This window comes from Sceloporus undulatus, chromosome 3 (genome assembly GCF_019175285.1).
Source record: "Sceloporus undulatus isolate JIND9_A2432 ecotype Alabama chromosome 3, SceUnd_v1.1, whole genome shotgun sequence".
NCBI classification, from domain to species: domain Eukaryota; kingdom Metazoa; phylum Chordata; class Lepidosauria; order Squamata; family Phrynosomatidae; genus Sceloporus; species Sceloporus undulatus.
In genome coordinates, this window is record NC_056524.1 from 33,289,109 (window position 1) to 33,308,461 (window position 19,353).

Genomic DNA, 19,353 nt, shown 5'->3' on the forward strand with positions numbered 1-19,353 from the left:
AATCTTGCCAAGTTAACCATAAGTTGGAAGCAAGTAGAAGGCACACAACAACAAAAGAATGTGGAATCCTTCACAATAGTGAAGGCCTCTAGTCCTTCTCAAAATAGGACAAACCTGCTGTGGCTTCCAAATCCAGCAGTTCCAATTATACCATATATACTCAACTATAAGTCGATCTTATGAATAAGTCGAAGGGAGGTTTGGGGGCCAAAATTATGGGTTTTGATATGACCCGTGGATAGGTCGATGGTAAAGCACAAGGGCATGTAACAAAGGATGTAAATGTTGAAGCAAAGAAAAGTGATGCCAAAGAACTTGCAAAATTCTAGCAGGCATAATTGTTTGTGCTCACACTAAAGGCTGGATAGATGAGAGAGTAGAGGGGATTGGTGTTTCTTTTAGGTGCACCAGGGGATTTCTTCCCCCCTCCCCAATAATAGTTAAAGTGCCATACTTACATTGACCCATGGGTTAGTCAACCCAGGTTTTTTGGGTCAATTTTTTGACTAAAATTTCTAGACTTATATATGACTATATACAGTATGTGAAGAGTATTCAGAGTGGTATTGCATCAATCCCTAGGTGGTTCTTAGCAATCTGATGGGGCTTCAGCTCTAAAGGTTTCAGGATGACTATGACACTCACATATGTAACTGTTGCATAATTTCGTCCTTGGGTACATAGCAGTGTGGAGAATCTTTAGGGTGAACTTTCTATTTACACAATGAGAGCCACATCTTTTTTGTAGTTTCCCTGATCTTTTCAGATTGCTATTTTCACAGAAATGGCTGCCTGTCTTATGTCAGCTGTGTGTTCACTCAAAATTTTCTTCACACAGCACAGTAAAATAAAAGCACAATTATTGTAAACTCTCAGATAATTTTTCCCCTTTTTAAATGGGTTGGGATAGTGCAGCGCACATGCTGAAGCCCCTCGAGCTTTCTTGCAGACACTCAGAGGTTTTTGTTTTGTTTTGTTTTTCAAAAAACATTTCAATTCTTGGATGATTTTCTGTCCCCAACCATACACATATATGGTGGTCTGACTTTTCCCTGGCCCCCAGAAACCCCCAAACATTTTTCCAGCTGGATTTCTGCTGAAAAGTGATTGAAAGCGACATGTTGCCAGAATGTGATATTTTATCTCATGAGGAGTTATTGATATAAAAAAAATTGGTACCTATCCAGTTGCCCACCCTTGATTTAGGTTATCAGTGGCCCATGGATAGATATTTGTGGGAAAACAGGATAAAAAAAAATCAAGCTTCTGATTTTTATGGAAGTGCATACAAAGCTAGAATGCTTATAAGTGCTAAAAAAATACAGTTGTCGCTCCCTGTTCGCAGACTTGGGATCTGCGCTATTGGTTACTCATGGGTGGCAAAAGGGGAGGGAACAAAATGGTGTGTGCACCCACGCCATGTACACAGGGCTGCGCACAGGAACGCACAGCCGTTGAAATCAATGACAATTTGCGAGGGAGACCCAGAACGGATTCCCATGAATTGGAAGGGACGACTGTATTATTTGAAATATATTGAATAGTGCTCTGTATAGATCTGTGGATAATGAGCTACACATTGTAAAATTCTGAACTTTTCATATTTTTTTCAGAAACATGGCTCGAGTGTGATGATTTGAAGGGCTTGTACTGTAGAAAGCACAAGAGCTTTGGAGTTCCTCCAGCAGAGATTCACATTGTCATCTGGGAAAGAGAAGCACCACAAATGACCAGTGATAGAGATTTGCAGTTGCAAAGTGAAAGAGCCATGAACATTCCCCCTTTAAAAGAACAGCAAAAATCTCTAGGGAAAAATCATGATGACAAGCCTGTAGAAATTACACCTTTAATTTGTCATACTGCGGAGAAGCTGCATGCTTTTACAAATAAGGCAGAAACCTTAGACACTAATAACAACAGCAGTTTGCTTTGTGGCAATGATGATATTATAACATTGAATCTTGTAAGTATTCCACTTGACTCAGAAGGTAAACCACTAGAAGATAGCCATATTGTACAAAATAACCTGGTAGCCAAAGCAGGCATATCACAGCTACAAAGAGGTCAGCTTAATATGTTTCCACTTACTTCTGAGGAAAGCATTTCCCTTAATAAGTGCAAAACACCAGAACATAGTGCTATTCCCTTGCATCAAAGACAGCCAAGCAATGCAAGTGACCTATTTGTTATGCCAGCAGTTCTTTTAAACAGTAGCAGTAACTTACCAGCAACATCACCAGTCCAAGGGGCAGAACCTGAAGTTAATTTAGTTCCAGTTAAAGATAACAACTTAGTGAATTCCCAGAGTGAAGCTAGTAAAGCGAAATCAGAGAATAGCTGGCAGAGATTATCTAATACTGCAGAGCACAGAATAGAAACAACATCAAATTGCCATGTTTCTCCTTCATCTACTTTGCATAATTCCTCTCAGTCACACCATAAGAGAGGGATGAAATCATTTTCAGCCAATTGGGTAAAGAGCTTAGTTGGAAAATGTACTTCTGTGCCTAAAGGTGGCTCTATTTTTAAAAAAGAGGAAGATGCTCAAAAGTCCATTAAAAAAGAAGCTAGTTATTTACTTGGAAGGCATGCAAGTCACTTTCAAGGTTTCCAAGCAAAGTCTTCAGGAAAATTGGTTGATTTGGGTTCCTCACAGATCATTCTGCCTCCACCTTCTACCACTTCTCCTTTCAATCTACCTTTTGAAAAACATACTACTGTTGGAAGTGAAGGAACTGTAACTAAAAGACCAGGCTCTTGGGTCACTTCAGGTAAGCAAATTCAGCCCAGTCAAAACTGTATTGAAAATAAAAACTCTGCCTCTGTTGAAAATAGCAAGCCAGCTTTTGATAAAACACATCAGCTACGTCTAGAACTTCTTCAAGAGCTTAAAGCTAAAAAGGAGAAACAAGTGGCACTAGACAAACTAAAAAAGGTTCAAGTTAAAAAAGGGTCTATCAAGAAAATCAAGAAGAACCAGTCACAGCTTGGATCCCAGAAAGGTGGTGAACCCCTACAGAGATTGTTAAATGAACTGCAACACCAGATTGATATTGAAGATAGTAAATCTGTGAATTCTGCAATTACTAATATGTCACAGTGCAGTAATTCAAGTGATGAGGACTTTTTATCTGAGCTACTGTCTCCAGCTACAACTATTGCTTCTTTAGAACTTCCACACGAAGAAGAGTGTAGATATCTGGAAATGGGGGGTGGCAGTCCAAAGTCTCCCACAGCGAATCAGAAATCTGATGGCATACAGATCATAAATCATGAGCATAGTTATTACAGTCCAGTAAAGGAAAATGGACATGAAGACCAGACAGACCTGTTAGCAGTCAGGTCACCCCTGAAGAAACTTGACTTTGACAGTCCTGTAAAACAAGATATTCTGGATGATCTCTTCTTTAGTTCAGTGCTGAATTCAACAACGGCCAGTGCTGAAGACTTCCATTATTTTGATGAAACTCTGTTAACTTGATGAATTGTGTTTTAACAATTTAATGTTTTTCTGTGAGTTGGCTTTTAAGCAAAGCATTAATATATTTCAAGCCGATTTGTACATTTGAATATTTGAAATTGTACTTTGAATATTTGAGATGGGAAGGATTTTTATGAAGTATTTTTTCCCTTGTGAGATGAATTGCACTTGTGTATTTTAGGAGGTATTTGATGGAAGAGCAAAGACACCGAATCTTATGTCAAATACAGTTGACAAAGGATGGAATTCTAAAACTGATTGGTAAATGTCAAAAATAAAAGGCACTAAGGCCAAATGTCATTTGCCCAAGACCACTTAAATCAAATACATAATTGCTGTACTATAAAAATGTGTAAGCAAACACTTCCTCACTCTAGTAATTTCATGGTAGTGTACTAGTGTGGTTGTTGTCAGATCTAATCTCGCCTTTTCCACGTTGTCCTAGCCAGGAGGTTAGTCAGTGGTCTACCAGTTGGGGAGCAGTATGCGCTGGGTGCACGTAGTTCGGGGGTGCATTGTTGGCTGGGAAAACAGGAAGGGAATTGAGCAAAGGGGAGTTTGCCACCAAAGAAAGGGAATGTAGTAGGCCAGCAAAGGTGGGCTGGCAAGTGAAGAAAAGTAGCAGGGAACAGTAATAATACATTAGTGGCTGGTGAATGTGGCAACTCTTTTTCCTTTTGCCTCTCAGGGGTTCATGGAAAGAGGTGGTGGAAGGGAGTAGTTGCAGTGCTTTAGACTTTTTCAAACTGTTTATGCTCAACTTTGCAGGGAATTCCTGTTGTTACTGCAAAGTTAAGCAGGGTGGAGTGAAAGAGATGGACAAAATTGCCTTCTTTCCATGGAACAGAACTAGGTACATCTCCCTCCTTTCCCCATTTTTATTCCCCATTTTATTATGAAGAATTTCTTTCTATTTTGCTCGCCTCACACAGCCCTCCACCCATTTTGAGACCTGTGTGTTGTGCTGTCTCCACAGAGAGTGATGGTGGTGATGACTCTTGCTCTTACAGGCAGAGGTTTTTCTCTGTCTCAGTGAACTGAGTCAAGCCTTGTGCAACAGTGCTGTTCCCTTTGTGTGAGAAACACAGGGGTGCCAGTGCTCCAGTAGAACTGACACTGCTCAAGATTATTTCTCCACCTCCATAGGAAGGACATTTTCCCTTCCCCCTCAGGAAAATGCAACAGATCCCAAGTGGAAGCTCTGGTTAGTTTCATGTAAGTCCATTTTGTGTCCAACAGCGGAGTTGGAAACCTAGACTGCTCTCTGGCCAGACAGGGGTGAGCAGGATAGCTGCAAAGTAATCCAGCTCTCTTTGTCTGCTTCCCAGTCCTGGTGGGCACTGGAGGCCAAACACCTTTTATTCCCCCCCCCCCACATGTAATTGGAGGAAGAGGTATCTTTTAAGATAATTATTTTGAACACAATTCTGGCTGATAATTCATTGGTACCTAAATGCCAGGGTGGGCAAGGATGGAAGAGCCCATGGGGGATTTGCCTACACTGGATGAGCCTTGGTCACAGTTTATATGCAACACAAAGTTGGGAGCTTTTTCTTGGCAGTAAAAGGCTTCATGAACTAAACAAGACTCAGAAAAAGAGGGCTCTGTGTGTGTGTGTGTCCATGCTTTTTTTAGCTGGCAGGCAAAGACAATTTTATTCAAGCAAGTTTTTAATATATAATTATGTCAGGGTGGCTTTTATATGGGATGTGTGTTCTAGGAATTTTTTTAAAACTTTGGTATGCTTTATATAATTTTATACAATACTGGTTTTAGTTAGATTATTTTAATTATTATTTTTATTTTTTTATTGTAAAGATTTTTTAAAAATTATTTTATCTGTGAGCTCCCTTTCTGAGAGAAAGATGGCACAGAAATGAAATGAAATAAATAATAAAATTATGGTTAATTCAATGAATTCTCCCTGCTTTATATTCCTCCCACCCACTCACCCCATCTGCATTTTTCTTCTGACCATTATTCATTTCATTTCATGATTTTAAATGTAAATAATTTTTTTACAGAGGAGTGGAGTGTTAAAAATTACTTGTAGCAAGTGTCAAAAGTGCCAAGTATATTACTTGAGCTGGTAATATTTGTGTTCAATCATTGTATAGGTTGTATGCATTATTTTTTACTTAAGTAGAAAGTTTTCTGTTCTCAACAGTTTCTGTTCCCAACAGATTCCTGACTCTAGGGAGAAGTGAATTCTGTGTGAAGTACAATTGTGGCGATATCATTATTAGGTTAACAGAAAGGCAAAATGTTCATTATACCAGGTTTTGAAGTCTGCTGGCCTATTTGCTAAGCTAAGATGATAACATAAACAGTACAGGGGAAAAATGAGGTTATTAGAGACACAGATCTGCATCTTGCCTTGGGTTGTAGAGAGAAGATCAGTGCAGACAGAAAGGTTAGGCCATATCCCTATGGCTGCGAAATACTAGGAACAAAAGTTCTTAGAGAAAAGCAAACGTTCCAGTTATAGCCACAAAGTGCTTCCTTTTGAGATCTGTGTCTTTCTGTATCCTATGCAGGTCTGGCGATACATTTAGGCATTGTAATAGGTGGAACATTTCAGTAGGAGCCAAATTAGATAGTGTCCCTTATATAAAATGGCAAAATCAAGGTTTGCTTTTTGGAATGTGTATATTTTAAAAAATATTTTCAAGCTATGGATGGTTGAATCTGTGCATACAGAGGCCTGACTGTATATCTGCACAGAACTGCCTTGATGCATTTACCACCACTACAGAGGAATTTGAGAGCTGCTGCAAACTACTGCTCACCGTTAATTGCCTGATGCTGGTGGTGGTAGGATTGCAGAAGCATCTGGTTGTGTCTCAGTAGCCACATTCAGTTACTTCATCTGCTCTGCTCTTCTAGAAGTTTCAGTGGCATTTTGCTTTTGACTATGGAGACATAGCCAGACTCATGTAATTCCCCCTATGCACTTGCACTCTTTCTCTCCCTCCACTATAAAATGTGAACTATCTGTAGTTTCCAAACCAACAGCAGGCACTCTGTGAACTGCAGTATTCTAGTTTAGATCAGAACATCTTAAGTTATCTGATGTCAGAAACTAGTAGAATTTACCACCATCACCATTTGTGCCACTGCTTACAACTATTTCTCTTTTTCCTGCAAACTTACTGGAGACTGGTGTTCAGTGACTCAGGGACTGACCCACGGGCAACCATTCTGAGTAGTGCTGCTATAGATTTTAAGAGATTATATTCAGATTATTTTAGTGCCCGAACAGACAGGCCAAAATAAAGCTGCTTTGGGTCACTTTGGGGGTATGCTGTTTAAATGCTGCATGCATCCTAAGAGGCCAGAAGCCGCGCCAAAGCCATGCTCCAGTCCTAAGGACTAGAGTGCAGCTTTGGCGCAGCTTCTGTCCTCTTAAGATGAGTGTGTCATTTAAACACCATACCTCCAAAGTGACTTGAAGGAGCTTTATTTTGGCCTGTCTGTTCGGGCCCTGTCTTGAAGAAAGATTGCAGTATACTTACCTGTTTCAGCTGATAGAGCTTTCATGTCATTTAAGGTGACTTGAACTTTAATGAAGAAGATAATTTAATTGTATGCCTAGACTGATTATGTATCTGATTCTTAATGAAGTTAATGGACAATAACATTCCTCTTCCTAGCATTCACCTTCCTAGATAGACAAGTGATCTGCCAACACTTTTGTCTTGTCAGGATTGAGTTTCATTTAATCTTTTACTGTTCCCAAACAGTACTACAGTGTTTCTTACTCAAGTGGAAAAGGTGTAAGCATATTGATGATCCCCAACTCCCAGTCCTAATCCTTTAAGATAAACTTAATGGAAATATTGGGTAACATTGAAGTAGAGTCCACTAAGGGATTTTGAGACATAAATGTCATGAGACCAAGGTCAAGTACCTCTATATCCCCTGCTTGAATCAGTCCTCCACACTGAATTAGAATCACTAAAAAGCAAGCTTTAAATGACTTAAGATTATCCCTAAAGAGAGACCCAGTAATTCATCCTCTCCTTATTAGATGTAATAAACCACGAAAGGTAAATGACCATCCTGACATCTCTCCAAGTACCCCAGCTAACAATGATTGGAAAGTAATTATTCAAATAACACACTACTTGGTTATTTATTTTTTAAATGGCATGTAGTTTAAAGTGAATGGAAGTCATGATGCCATCAGGGTGCTTAGCAAACATGTTTCACTATATGTCCAATAATTCCATTTTCTCCAAACTGGTATTATCAAATGCTTGCATAAACTTTTGCAGAATATTCTCAAATGTTTTCCAACCTAAGAATTTTTGCTTTAATGCTTGTTAAGTTTTATAAAAGTCTGCATCTGTTAAAATGAGCCATATCTTTCCTTTTTCAAACCTTGACATCCTGTTCTCAAAACAACTGCTTAATTCTCTGAAGCATTCAGGAACTTTGCTTATTTTTAGCTGATTAGAGTCAAGTATTGTGATCTGTTTAACACCAGAATGTATCAGTTCATGTAATTTTGGACGCTCAAAGATCCACAGAGACCAGCTCTATAAAGAGGTATCCAGTGGAAACAACAGGGTTTTCTCCTCCTTCTCCCTCCCATCCTCTTCTGAGGAAAGAAGGGAAGGAGAGCAGAGAAGACAAGGATGGGAATAAATAGTGAGTGTGGCAGTAGCAGGGACAGGGGCAAAGGTTGAAGGCAATGAAATAGTTAAGGCAGCAACAAAAAATCTGTGAATTATTTTTAATGTTATCTATTGGAAGGCAATGAAAATTTAGGTGTGTTACAGACCGCTGCTGCTGTTTGCTCCGTGAGGGAGCCGCAGCAGCCAAACCGCACGACTCCCTCGCGGAGCAAAAAAGAAGCTCCAAAATGAAGCTTGTTCCTGCGGTGCAGTTATGACGCCGCGAGGCGCCAATGGCACACTTGCGACGTCATAAGTGCTGTGCGATGTGCGGACGCACAGCGTCCGCTACGTCAATATGGCGGCGGCCGTGTGGAAATGGCCGCCGCCATTTTGTACGTATTCACTACGTACTAGGGCTAGGGGGTGCGAAAGCACCGCCCCTTCCTAACCCTAATACGTAGTGAATACGTACAAAATGGCGGTTTGTAACCCGCCCAAGAAAGTTTCAAATTCCTAGAGAATAAACTTGGAGAATATTGTCAGCTGACATCACTGTTCCAAATATGTCAAACTGGAGCAAACTAAGCTAAAGGGAGTGGGCAACCTTGACCCCCCCAAATTTTGCTCATGTTATTCCATGAATCCTAACCAATATGGCACATCATGAAGGAATGTGGAAGATGAAGTTTAAAAAAAATCTTACCCATCCCTGCCTAAAACAAATTAGAAGTAATCTATGGGAGTGCTGTCAGTGCAATGCTGGCAAAGTAGTACCATTCACATGACTGAAGCCCTCTTGTATAATGCTGGGGAAGGAAACAACAGCAGGAATTAAACTGGACATACACAGTGGTGGCAAAGAAGAGCAGTTGAAGTCACTGGGAGGAAGAGGCAGCTGGTTCTGAGCAGCCTATTTCTCCTATGAATGGTTTCCAGGAGGAGTTAGACTCAGAAAAAGTCAGCCTTACCAGAGCACTGTGTTTTGAAGACATCTATAGATAACCTGAGGGCTGCTGTTAATACAGCCTTCCACAATCAACAATGGCCACTTTTGTTTGCCTTCATTTGTTGCCACTGTGCAAACCTGGAAAAACTGTAATTAGTAGCTGTAATTACTGTTATGCTAGCATAAAGCAACAACAGGGTTCTGCCCTTTGAATTTTTCACTACTTTGTACACTACACGTCTTCCAATCTGCCTCATTGTTCCCGGCTCTTTTGTTGAATGGATTTCACAGTATGGAAGAAGATGCTTAGGACTGATTTGGTTGTATGCTCTAGTAACCTTTGTGTGACACAAAGTTATGAAAACAACAGGAAGAGTATAGCCAAGTCAGTAGTGCCTTAAGAGTATATGGGAATTCAATTCATAGAATCATAGAGTTGGAAGAGACCACAAGGACAATCCAGTTCAACCCCCTGTCATGCAGGAATAAATAGAGCATTCTCCCAACAGATGGCCATCCAGCTTCTGTTTAAAAACCTCCAAAGGAGACCGTATCACTCTCCAAGAGAGTTTGTTCCACTGTTGAACAGCCCTTACTGTCAAGACGTTCTTCCTAATGTTTAGGTGGAATCTCTTCTCCTGTAGCTTGCCTCCATTGCTCTGGGTTCTATTCTGTGGAGCAACAGAAAACAAGATTGCACCATACTCAGTATGACATTCCTTCAAATGTTAAAACAGGGCTATCATATCACCTCTTTACCATCTCTTGTCCAGGCTAAACATACCCAGCTCCCTAAGTCTCCATAGGGCATGGTTTCCAGACCCTTCACCATTTTGCCTGCTCTCCTCTGGACACATTCCAATTTGTCAAAATACTTTTTGAATTGTGGTGCCCAGAACTGGACACAGTATTCCAGATGAGGCCTGACCAAAGCACAATAGGGTAGCACTATTCCCTTGACCTAGATACTATACTTCTAGTCATGCAACCTAGAATTGCATTGGTGTTTTTAGCTAGTGCATCACACTGTTGGTTCATGTTCAACTTGTGGTCTGTTGCTCTTGGGCTTGGGCAACTCAAAGCAGGGATCAAGTCTGCATATACCAATTCTGAGAAACAGAGCTCTAGAGTGCAAGTTTCAAAACAGTTTTATTTGAATCAAAAGTAATCACCATCCATGCAAAAAACAGTAACTCATGCACACATTCAAGGACTAACTAAATGAAAGGTGGTAAAAGATAGCAATTTAAGTACTGTACCAATTCCAGATGTGGAGCTGCGGTTGAGGGGTACTAGGAAGAGAAGTGGCTCTACAAGTTGTCTTAGGATGATGGTGTGGCCATCGATGCTGAGGAGTCAAGCGAGGTATGGACAGAGTGCCTGTCTGACCTGAAACTGAATTGTGGATGCCTAAATGGGCACATTTACAGGACAAAACCTGTCCCTGGGCAGGATTAAGGAGTAACTTCCAGGAGAGGAGAATGAGAAGTGGTTGTGAATGGCTGGACAATCAGTGCAAATGTCCCTGGACAAAGGAATATTGCTTCCAGAGTGAAGTGTATTTGGGTTTCTGTTCACTTGCAAGCACAAGGTCTATCACTCCCCATCACTCTTATCAATGAAGGGATTACACAGATTCTAATCTTGATCTATCTATCCCTGGCTCCCCCATGCTGAGTCTCCCATATTTTCTTATGTAGTAAGGTATTTTCCCAGGCTGGGGTGCCCTCGTGGCTATATGCTCTATACATCCCTTTGGAGGTCTTTAAGCAGAGGCTTGATGGCCATCTGTTGAGGGTGCTTTGATTGAGAGTTCCTGCATGGCAGAATGGGGTTGAACTGGAGGGCACTTGTCGTCTCTTCCAACTCTATGATTCTATGAATATTAATGTAAAGTTGAAGGCTTTCATGGCCAGCATCCATAGTTTTTTGTGGGTTTTTCGGGCTATGTGCAATGTTCTAGCAGAGTTTCTTCTGACCTTTCGCCAGCATCTGTGGCTGTGCATCTTCAGAGAGTGCTTTGCCTGGAAAAAGTTGTTTGTATATATCTGGTGACTGCAGGAGTGATTTGCATGTGTATTGTTCTGTTTAATGGCCAGCCCAGGCAGGAGGCTAATGCAAGAGGATTAATATCTGCTAATGGGGCTTTCCCAGCAGATAATGAATCACCAATGAGCAGAATTAATCCTCTTTTGCATTAGCCCCAGCCTGAGGCCAGCCATCAGCACAGAACAATACAAGGAAAATCACTCCGGCATTCCCAGGCACACCGTACATAATACAACCAATTTTTCCAGCAAGCTTCTCTAAGAGGGCAAGCCAAAGATGATGGCGAAACATCAGAAAGAAACTGCTAGAACATGGCCACATAGCCCAAAAAACCCACAAAAAACAATCTATGAATATCACCTTTATATTGAAAAGAGGGGTGCAGAGAGGTTAGAGCTTAGGGCAGTGGTCCAGATGTTTTGGACTTCAGTTCCCAGAATTCCCAGTCAGTATGCTCATTGTTCAGGAATTCTGGGAGCTGAAGTCTCAAAAAAAATCTAGAGGACCAAAGGTTGAGAACCGCTGCCTTAGGATAACATGTAGGGTAACAGTGCCTCAGCATGGATGCCAAAATCTCCCAACACAATAAGTTTGGGGGAGTTCAACAGCACCCCTGAGGCCACCTCCAGCTCTTCAGGGAGGGAGGCAGCAGTGGAGTGATTGGTATATCAACAGAATCCCCATCCTGTCTTGTTGCCCTAGCGCCTGTTATCTACACTCATTCCTTGGACATTACTGAACAAGGTACCTCAAGAGGGAAGAGGACTCACAATAGCTCACTGCAACTCCTCCTCCTCCCCATCCACCAGATCTTGCCTGATGCTGCACCCAGTGGTGGGAATAACTGGGTCAAGGTGACATCCAGGTCGGCTTACTAGTCCTGGATCATACAGCTCTTCCGTTCAGGGGTAGCCGTGTTGACCATTTAACAAATACAAACAAAAATCCATCAGTGATACCTTTTATTGACCAACCAAAACGCACAATATACTCATTGCAAGCTTTAGAAGCTCCATGGGCTTCTTTCTTCTTCAGGCAAGATGTTACAATTAACCAAACAGGAGAGAATAAAAACAATTGGAGATGTTGGTCAGATGCATGCATGTTGTTTCAGTCCCTAGTAAATATGTTGCCATGGACTTTCCTGGACTTTGAAAATCTCCCTGTTGCCGCTTGGCCAGGAGGAGGAAGAGCCTGCCTGCCTGCAAGAGAGATCCTCCCCAACATAACATCTTTACTAAGGATCTAACTGACTTCTCCAATTGTTTTTATTCTCTCCTGTTTGGTTTGCAACATCTTGCCTGATGAAGAAGCCCATGGAGCTTCGAAAGCTTGCAACAACTATATTGTGCATTTTGCTTGGCCAATAAAGGTATCGCTGATAAAGTGTCCTCTCATGTAAAAAGAATAGCATTGTTTTTATTTGTGGTTTTCCCACATTCACATAAAGTCCTTCACCCCTAAACCCACAAATGTGGAGGGACCACTGTTCCCATATTAAAACAACCCACAACTAAAATTCACCATTTCCAAACTTTGGTCCTCCAGGTCTTTGGACTTCAGCTCCCAGAAGCCCTAGCCCTCTTGGCCAACGTTCAGGAACTCTGGGAGCTGGAGTCCAAAAGACCTGCAGCAGGACCAAAGTTTGGGGGCCTCTGAAATCATTTAATAGGATTACATAAATGATTTAAAACCTTTCCCATAGGCATTTCCCCCTCAATCTGCAAATGTAAAAATGTTTAAAGAGAAAAATAAGAAACACTTAACATCCATTTATATTAAAATATTAATGGTCCCTGTTTCCGCCCGGTTTCGAACCGGGGACCTTTCGCGTGTTAGGCGAACGTGATAACCACTACACTACGGAAACTTGGGCTGAGGAGCTTCTCAAACACAGCTCTCCTATTATAGATGGAATTGATATATAGATGTATAGTAACCATGCCTTTCATTTTTGCTTCTAGAAAAGAGCATTACATCCAATGGCTGCATATGAATGTATGCTCTTTTTTTGCATGCTACTAAGGCAAGTGCATCCTAACAAGCAAATAATAATACCAGGACCAGCTCCTAAACTTGCCAGTGTATATTCATCCTTGGATATTAAATCCCACTCTGGGGTCCAGGGTTCAAATCCTGACTCAACCATCTAAGTCCAAAACACACTGCAAAAATAGCAATCCACTTTGAGATTGCTTTAACTGCCTTGCCTGAGTGCTGGGGGATCCTGGGAATTGCAGTTTGTTGTGGCACCAGACAGTGAAGGCTAAATGTCTAGCAAAACTACAGTTCCCAGGATTCCCTAGCATTGAGCCAGGGCAGTCAAAGCGGTCTCAGACTGGGTTATTTCTGCAGTGTGTCTTGGAGCTTAGCAACCCACTGGGTGACCTTGGTCTTTGGAGGTCTTTGAACAGAGGCTGATGGCCATCTGTATGGAGTGCTTTGACTGAGAGTTCCTGCATGGCAGAATGGGCTTGGACTGCTATGGTTGCATGAAACAATCCCAGACTTGCATAGATTGGTAAAAAGGAAGAAGCTGGAGTGAACTGAGGAGATGGATCCAGGGAAGAATGAATGACAAAGGAGTTGTTTAAAGAGCCAGCTCCCTGCTGACTAAAAGGGCCGTCCCTGGGTGGGCTCGAACCACCAACCTTTCGGTTAACAGCCGAACGCGCTAACCGATTGCGCCACAGAGACTCCGCTGTGCAGGGCTGCTTGCCAGCAGAGCCCTAATGGCCTTGCATTGAAACCTCTCCTCCTCCTCCTCCTGTGCTTCTGCAATGCTGTGCAAAAGAGGAAGGCACAAAGCACTGCAAAGTGCTTTAACCCTTGAGGATGCTGGTACCATATGGATGCCACCAGGAGCTTAAGATCAGGGTGAATGGGTGCCATCGCCACAAAGGAGGGCTCAAGGCATTGCAAAAATGTAGGACACTCAAAGGGATCTTTCAGACTAAGGCTGCATCTGCACTGCAGAAATAACCCAGTTTGAGACTGCTTTAACTGCTCTGGCTCAGTGCTAGGGAATCCTGGGAAATGTAGTTTATTGTGGCACCAGAGCTCTGACAGAAAAGGCTCACAACATAAAAAATGAGGTACAATAACACCCAGAATCCCCAAAAATGATACCTTTATGTGACCAAACAAAATGGACAAAATGCATGATGCAAACTTTCAAAGCTCCACCGGCTTCTTCATAAGGCAAAGATCTTAAGAGTCACACAGGAATACACACACACACACACACACACATATACATAAATCACTATATTTTTGCTATCTGAATATGTTTTATCATAGTAAGATATAAAATACAATAGACTCTTGGTATCTCCTGGAGTTTGGTTCCAGGACATTACAGACAACGGCATGGCAAAATGGCAATAGGATGGCAAAACAAGGGTTTGCTTTTGGGGTTTGATTTTGTTTTATTTTGTGTGTGAATATTTTTGAACTGAGGCTGGATGAATCCATGGACACAGACTCTGTGGATATGGAAAGACGGCTGTCATATTTTGTCCTAAGAACTGTATATAGTTCCCTTTTTTTATGCTGATGCTAACAGACCATTAAAAAAAAAAGGAAACCACTTCCTTTGGGTACGCAGTAACCATTCAGGAGGAGAAAATGTTAAACGGGGGAGGAAAAATCATGAAAGCAAGTGAAAATCTGGGTCTGAATTAAAATGCAATAATAAAAATATACAGCCGTGCTGTACTTTCCTTTGGACTGGTTGGCATGATGCATTTGTATTACCTTTTTGTAGCTGTGAAAGGGATGTTATTTGCCCAGAGATCTGAGTACATAAGGACATGGAACATAGGAGTTTATCACACTGGGGCTAATTTAGGCATAAAAGAGACATTAAATCGCATTTAAAGCATCCCACAAATATAGCGTAAATGGCAAGTAATTATGTGAATGATTATCAGATGCAATTGTGCAAATAAAGTGATATCAAAAATGCATTGTCGCTGAAATCTCGAAAGTAAAAAGATGAACATTAATGCTTCTTTGCAACCACTTTAATAGTGGCTTTTGTGCGACGTCATGTGCAATCATTCTGCGTAATTATGTGATTTTTCTGGAATATTCACAGGATAAACTGCTGATCTCCTTCGTGTGATAAACTCCATATATTGGAGTTTGGTCTACCTCTACCTTTGCATATACACTGGGATTTTGGAAAGGAGCCTTTCCCAGCTACAACTTTCTAGAGGTGGCTATGTATTCATCTATGGGTGCCTGAAAAGACTCCACAGTCACCTCTCCAAGTAGTCTATGAATGGTCAGGAAGCCTTTGAACAGTCTAGAGACCCTTTGCACCACACAGTTTTAATGCTATGATCCCACTGTAACTACCAAGATTCCCTTAGAAGCCTGGGATTTGCAGTTTAGGGAGGATAATTTCAAATTTACAGGGCAAGCGCTCTAATTCCTCACCAAATAGGATTCCATAGGATGAAGCCATGTCAGTTAAGACGTCCCAGATATGTTGACTATGCTGGTCGGAAATTATGGAGCTTGTGGTCCAACGTATACAGAAAGTATCAGGTTGGGCTCAACTATCTTAGAGGTTCATAAGATCTATTGAGCAGTTTTTAGGAAAAGAGTTTTCATGTCTTCAATAACAAGTGAAGAAGGCATGTATAATTGTGAAGTCGAAGGGTTTTATGGCCAGCATCCATAGTTTTTTGTGGGGGTTTTGGGCTATGTGGCCATGTTCTGGAAGAGTTTGTTCCTGACGTTTCACAAACACCTGGACAACTTCAACAGGAAAGAAGAAATCCTTAAAGTAAACAAAATTTGGCTACTGGTCTTGAAAAACACCAAAATTAAGGCCCAGCAAAATGCAGATGAAAACCACCCAGGATCAGAGTTTTTCCCAGCAGACAAAGGACCACTAATTAAGCAGACACTAATCCTGTTTGCATATCCTCCCACCCTGAGTCCTTGCCATTCAACAACAGAACAATACACAGATTAACATGTAAACCATTCCTCCCGACCCAGGGAGTCACACCGTGTGTGTGTGTGTGTGTGTGTGTGTGTGTGTGTGTGTGATCCCAATCACTTCCATGCCAGCATTCTCTGAAGATGCCAGCCACAGATGATGGCGAAACGTCAGGAATAAACTTTTCTAGAACATGGCCACATAGCCTGAAAAACCCACAAAAAAACTCTGAATGTATAATTACTCAAAAGTGGACTAGGTGAGTAAAGAAAACTGGAGGTGTTACCCTACAAAGTGGGGCATGGAAGTCCCCACCAGCAATGCCATTGTCTCCTTGAATTTGGGGGCAAATTACAGCTCAAAAGTAGGTCTGCAGGAGGGGGGTAACTTGGGGATCTTTTCATGTGTGTATGCCAGAATTAACTGCAGAGGGACTCCAGTTTTAGTAAATGGTTTATTAAGAAATGTGCAAAGGTGCACATGAACATACAAAATAAATGCAACCTTGGAAACCATACAAGGATATCAGAAAGAAAGATGCGGAAAGTTTTATAAAGAGGAATCGGGAAATAGAGAGGGCGATAATTACCAGTTCTGGACATAGGTCCACGGAAAACAGAATGGCTCAGACAGTATCTATGGGTGACACACACACACAGAGGAAGACCCTCTATACACACAGGGTCTGTAAACCATGCTCCTATCTGTGAGCATGGTGGCTACGTCTGTGGCAGATATATACACTCCATTTCAGTCCCTCGAGGGGTGCTTAATGGTGTAACATTAATTAATTAATTAATTAATTAATTAATGGTGTACATGGTGTAACAAAGGCTTTGATGGTTTTTCCATGGAATTGGCAAAAGGGATGTGGAACATCCAATCTGGCTCTGGTGTAACTCCAGAGTGATAAAATTTATTGGATTTGAAACAATCCTTGGATAGTCAGAAAGGAAGGATGAATAGGAACACATTCTGGGCTGAGGTAGAAAGTGAGGTAGAAGTTTTTAAAAATGTACACTGTAGAATCTTCTTCCAATTTGTGTATGTACTCATGTAAATAATAGGATACTAGGATATAAAAGCAACTTCCTTGCTATATTTGTCTGCAGAATTATATAAAAATAATATTTGGGTATCTCTTCACTTCACCTCACCATCTGGCAGGTATGTCTGCATCTGAGCGATGTGAACCATCATCTCAGTGCTCAGAGGTAGATTGCACAGAAGGTCTTTAATGCAAAAAAATGCTTCCAGTCAATGGGCAAAATACTGAGGCACATTCAGGCCAATGTTCGCATTCAGTATGAGTTTCCTGTGTGCCTTGATATTGCATCATATGTTACATGGCCCTGAAGCTGCACATAGATGTGAGGGTAAGTAACTTCTCTTTTCTAACTGCAAGACAGTGGTGCAACTATAGCATGTCAAGGGGTGCTCATTCTACTTCTCTGTAAATGATTTCCTGGGATAGCTCTCTTAGCAGCTATAAATGTGAGATAAAACTCTCACAACTTTGTGCATCTCTTTTATAGTCTAAGGAAAAAAACTTCAGCCATTCCTTAAAGGTTGGTAAGTATTTGCCAGTTTGATCCAAACTTTGTGTAGGGATCATTCATCAGCCCTTTATTACGTAACTTGCTGATTGCCCCATTCTGATCCTGAGGTTATTACATATCCTGGGTTAATACTTTGTAACCTGTTCTTCACACCGCACAACAAAAGTTCATTTTACTCTATTTAGCAGTACCATCTGATGTGGGGGAGTAAGATGGCAGTGCGCAGCATATTTTTGGCCTGGCAGCATATTTTTGCTCAGTGGCTACAATTTATCTTTCTTTTCTCGAAACCCATCATGGATTGGCAGACAATGTCTCATGGAGCAGCTCTACAACACTCAAATAATTTAAAATGTAGGCCATAGTCTCATGTTCACTTGAGCTGTATTGAACATAGTGAGATTTGGGCTTTTGGCATGCTCACAGGTAAGGCTTAACTCATGCAAGCACCCTGCCTCTATCACAGAATTTTGTTTGGTAATATGAAAGAGGTCCTAAATGTCATTGTCTTCCACTTGGAACCCTCCCATTTTTTTTCAACCACTTCTTTAATATTTTTTTAATTACACACACAAATGAAGAGAAAATATTGCATGGTTGTAGAATTTATTTTGATTGGCAGCACTAAGAAACACTAGGAAAGAATGCACAAGATTACGCTGCTAGCTCAGATGTCAGCTGCACCTATGCATTCCCCCAGAATCAGCCCTAATGCTGGGCAGAGTGAAGTGACGGCCTCAGGCAGCTGAGGCTGGAGGTCAGCACTGGCAGCTCTTGCCAGTTTGACTTGAACTCTCTGGCTGTTTTCCTTCTGCCAGAGAACAAAACAAAATATTCTATTGGGCCTATCCTGGGTCCCCTAAGTTAATCAGCTGCCTCTAAACATATACAGAACCTACATGCAACATATATGCAGAAAATATAGTATGCAGAGCAGGCTTAGATTCGGAGACAGAAGAACTGAAAACTGAGAAAAGAACATTAACAATCTAAAATATGCAGATGACACAAGACTAATAGCAGAAATAAAGACTTGGAACAATTACTGAAGAAGGTCAAGAAGGAAAGTGCCAAGATTGGATTAATGTTAAACATTTTAAAAAATGAAAATGGGAGATCTACAAGAATTCATCTTAGATAATAAGAAAATTGAAATAGTCAAAGTGCAAAGACCTAGCTCTAAACGGTAAAGTGCAGATAGTCCAAGGCACTGTATTCCGCAACACCAGGTACAGATGTGAGAGCTAGACAGTAAAAAGGAGAAAAAAGCCAGTAGGAAGAAAATCAGCTTGTGGTGCTGGACAAAAGTACTGAGGACACCTTGGACAGCCAAGAAGACAAATAAATGGGCCCTAGAACAGATCAAACCTCAACTCTCTCTAGAAGGCAGCATGACTAAATTGAGGATGTCATACTTTGGTCAAATCATAAGGAAAAATGAATCATTATAAAAGACAATGATACTAGGAATCGTGGAAAGCAGTAGAAAGAGAGGATGACCACAAGCCAGATGCAGTAACAATAAAAATCCACCAAACTGTGATACCTTTATGAGACCAACCAAAACGCACAGTATACAAGTATATATTTTAAAAAGCTATCGCCATCTCCAAGAAAGATACGTATGTTATAACATATCTGAATATACTGTATTTCTGTAGTGCTTCAGTTTAGCTGTGAAGCCATCAGATATGTTCCATGGTGCAATCTAAAGAGGATCTACCACTTCCTTCATCTGTGGT

At 41.2% G+C, this 19,353-nt stretch overlaps 1 protein-coding gene and 2 non-coding genes across 6 annotated transcripts in view; 1 reads left to right on the top strand and 2 right to left on the bottom strand.

Annotated features, from left to right (window-relative positions):
- Nucleotides 1-3,781, top strand: part of USPL1 (ubiquitin specific peptidase like 1) — a 30,426-nt gene extending 26,645 nt beyond the window's left edge. For all 4 annotated transcript variants that reach the window (XM_042456377.1, XM_042456376.1, XM_042456378.1 and 1 more), the window contains one exon: nt 1,614-3,781. In XM_042456377.1, coding sequence (XP_042312311.1) covers nt 1,614-3,481 — 1,868 coding nt within the window. In that variant the 3' untranslated portion in view covers nt 3,482-3,781. The remainder of the gene's footprint in view (nt 1-1,613) is intronic.
- Nucleotides 3,782-12,895: 9,114 nt separating this feature from the next.
- TRNAV-AAC lies at nt 12,896-12,968 on the bottom strand. The gene has a single exon. It is a non-coding gene; the product is annotated as a tRNA-Val (tRNA).
- A 753-nt stretch (nt 12,969-13,721) lies between these two features.
- Nucleotides 13,722-13,795, bottom strand: TRNAN-GUU. The gene has a single exon. It is a non-coding gene; the product is annotated as a tRNA-Asn (tRNA).
- Nucleotides 13,796-19,353: the final 5,558 nt, after the last annotated feature.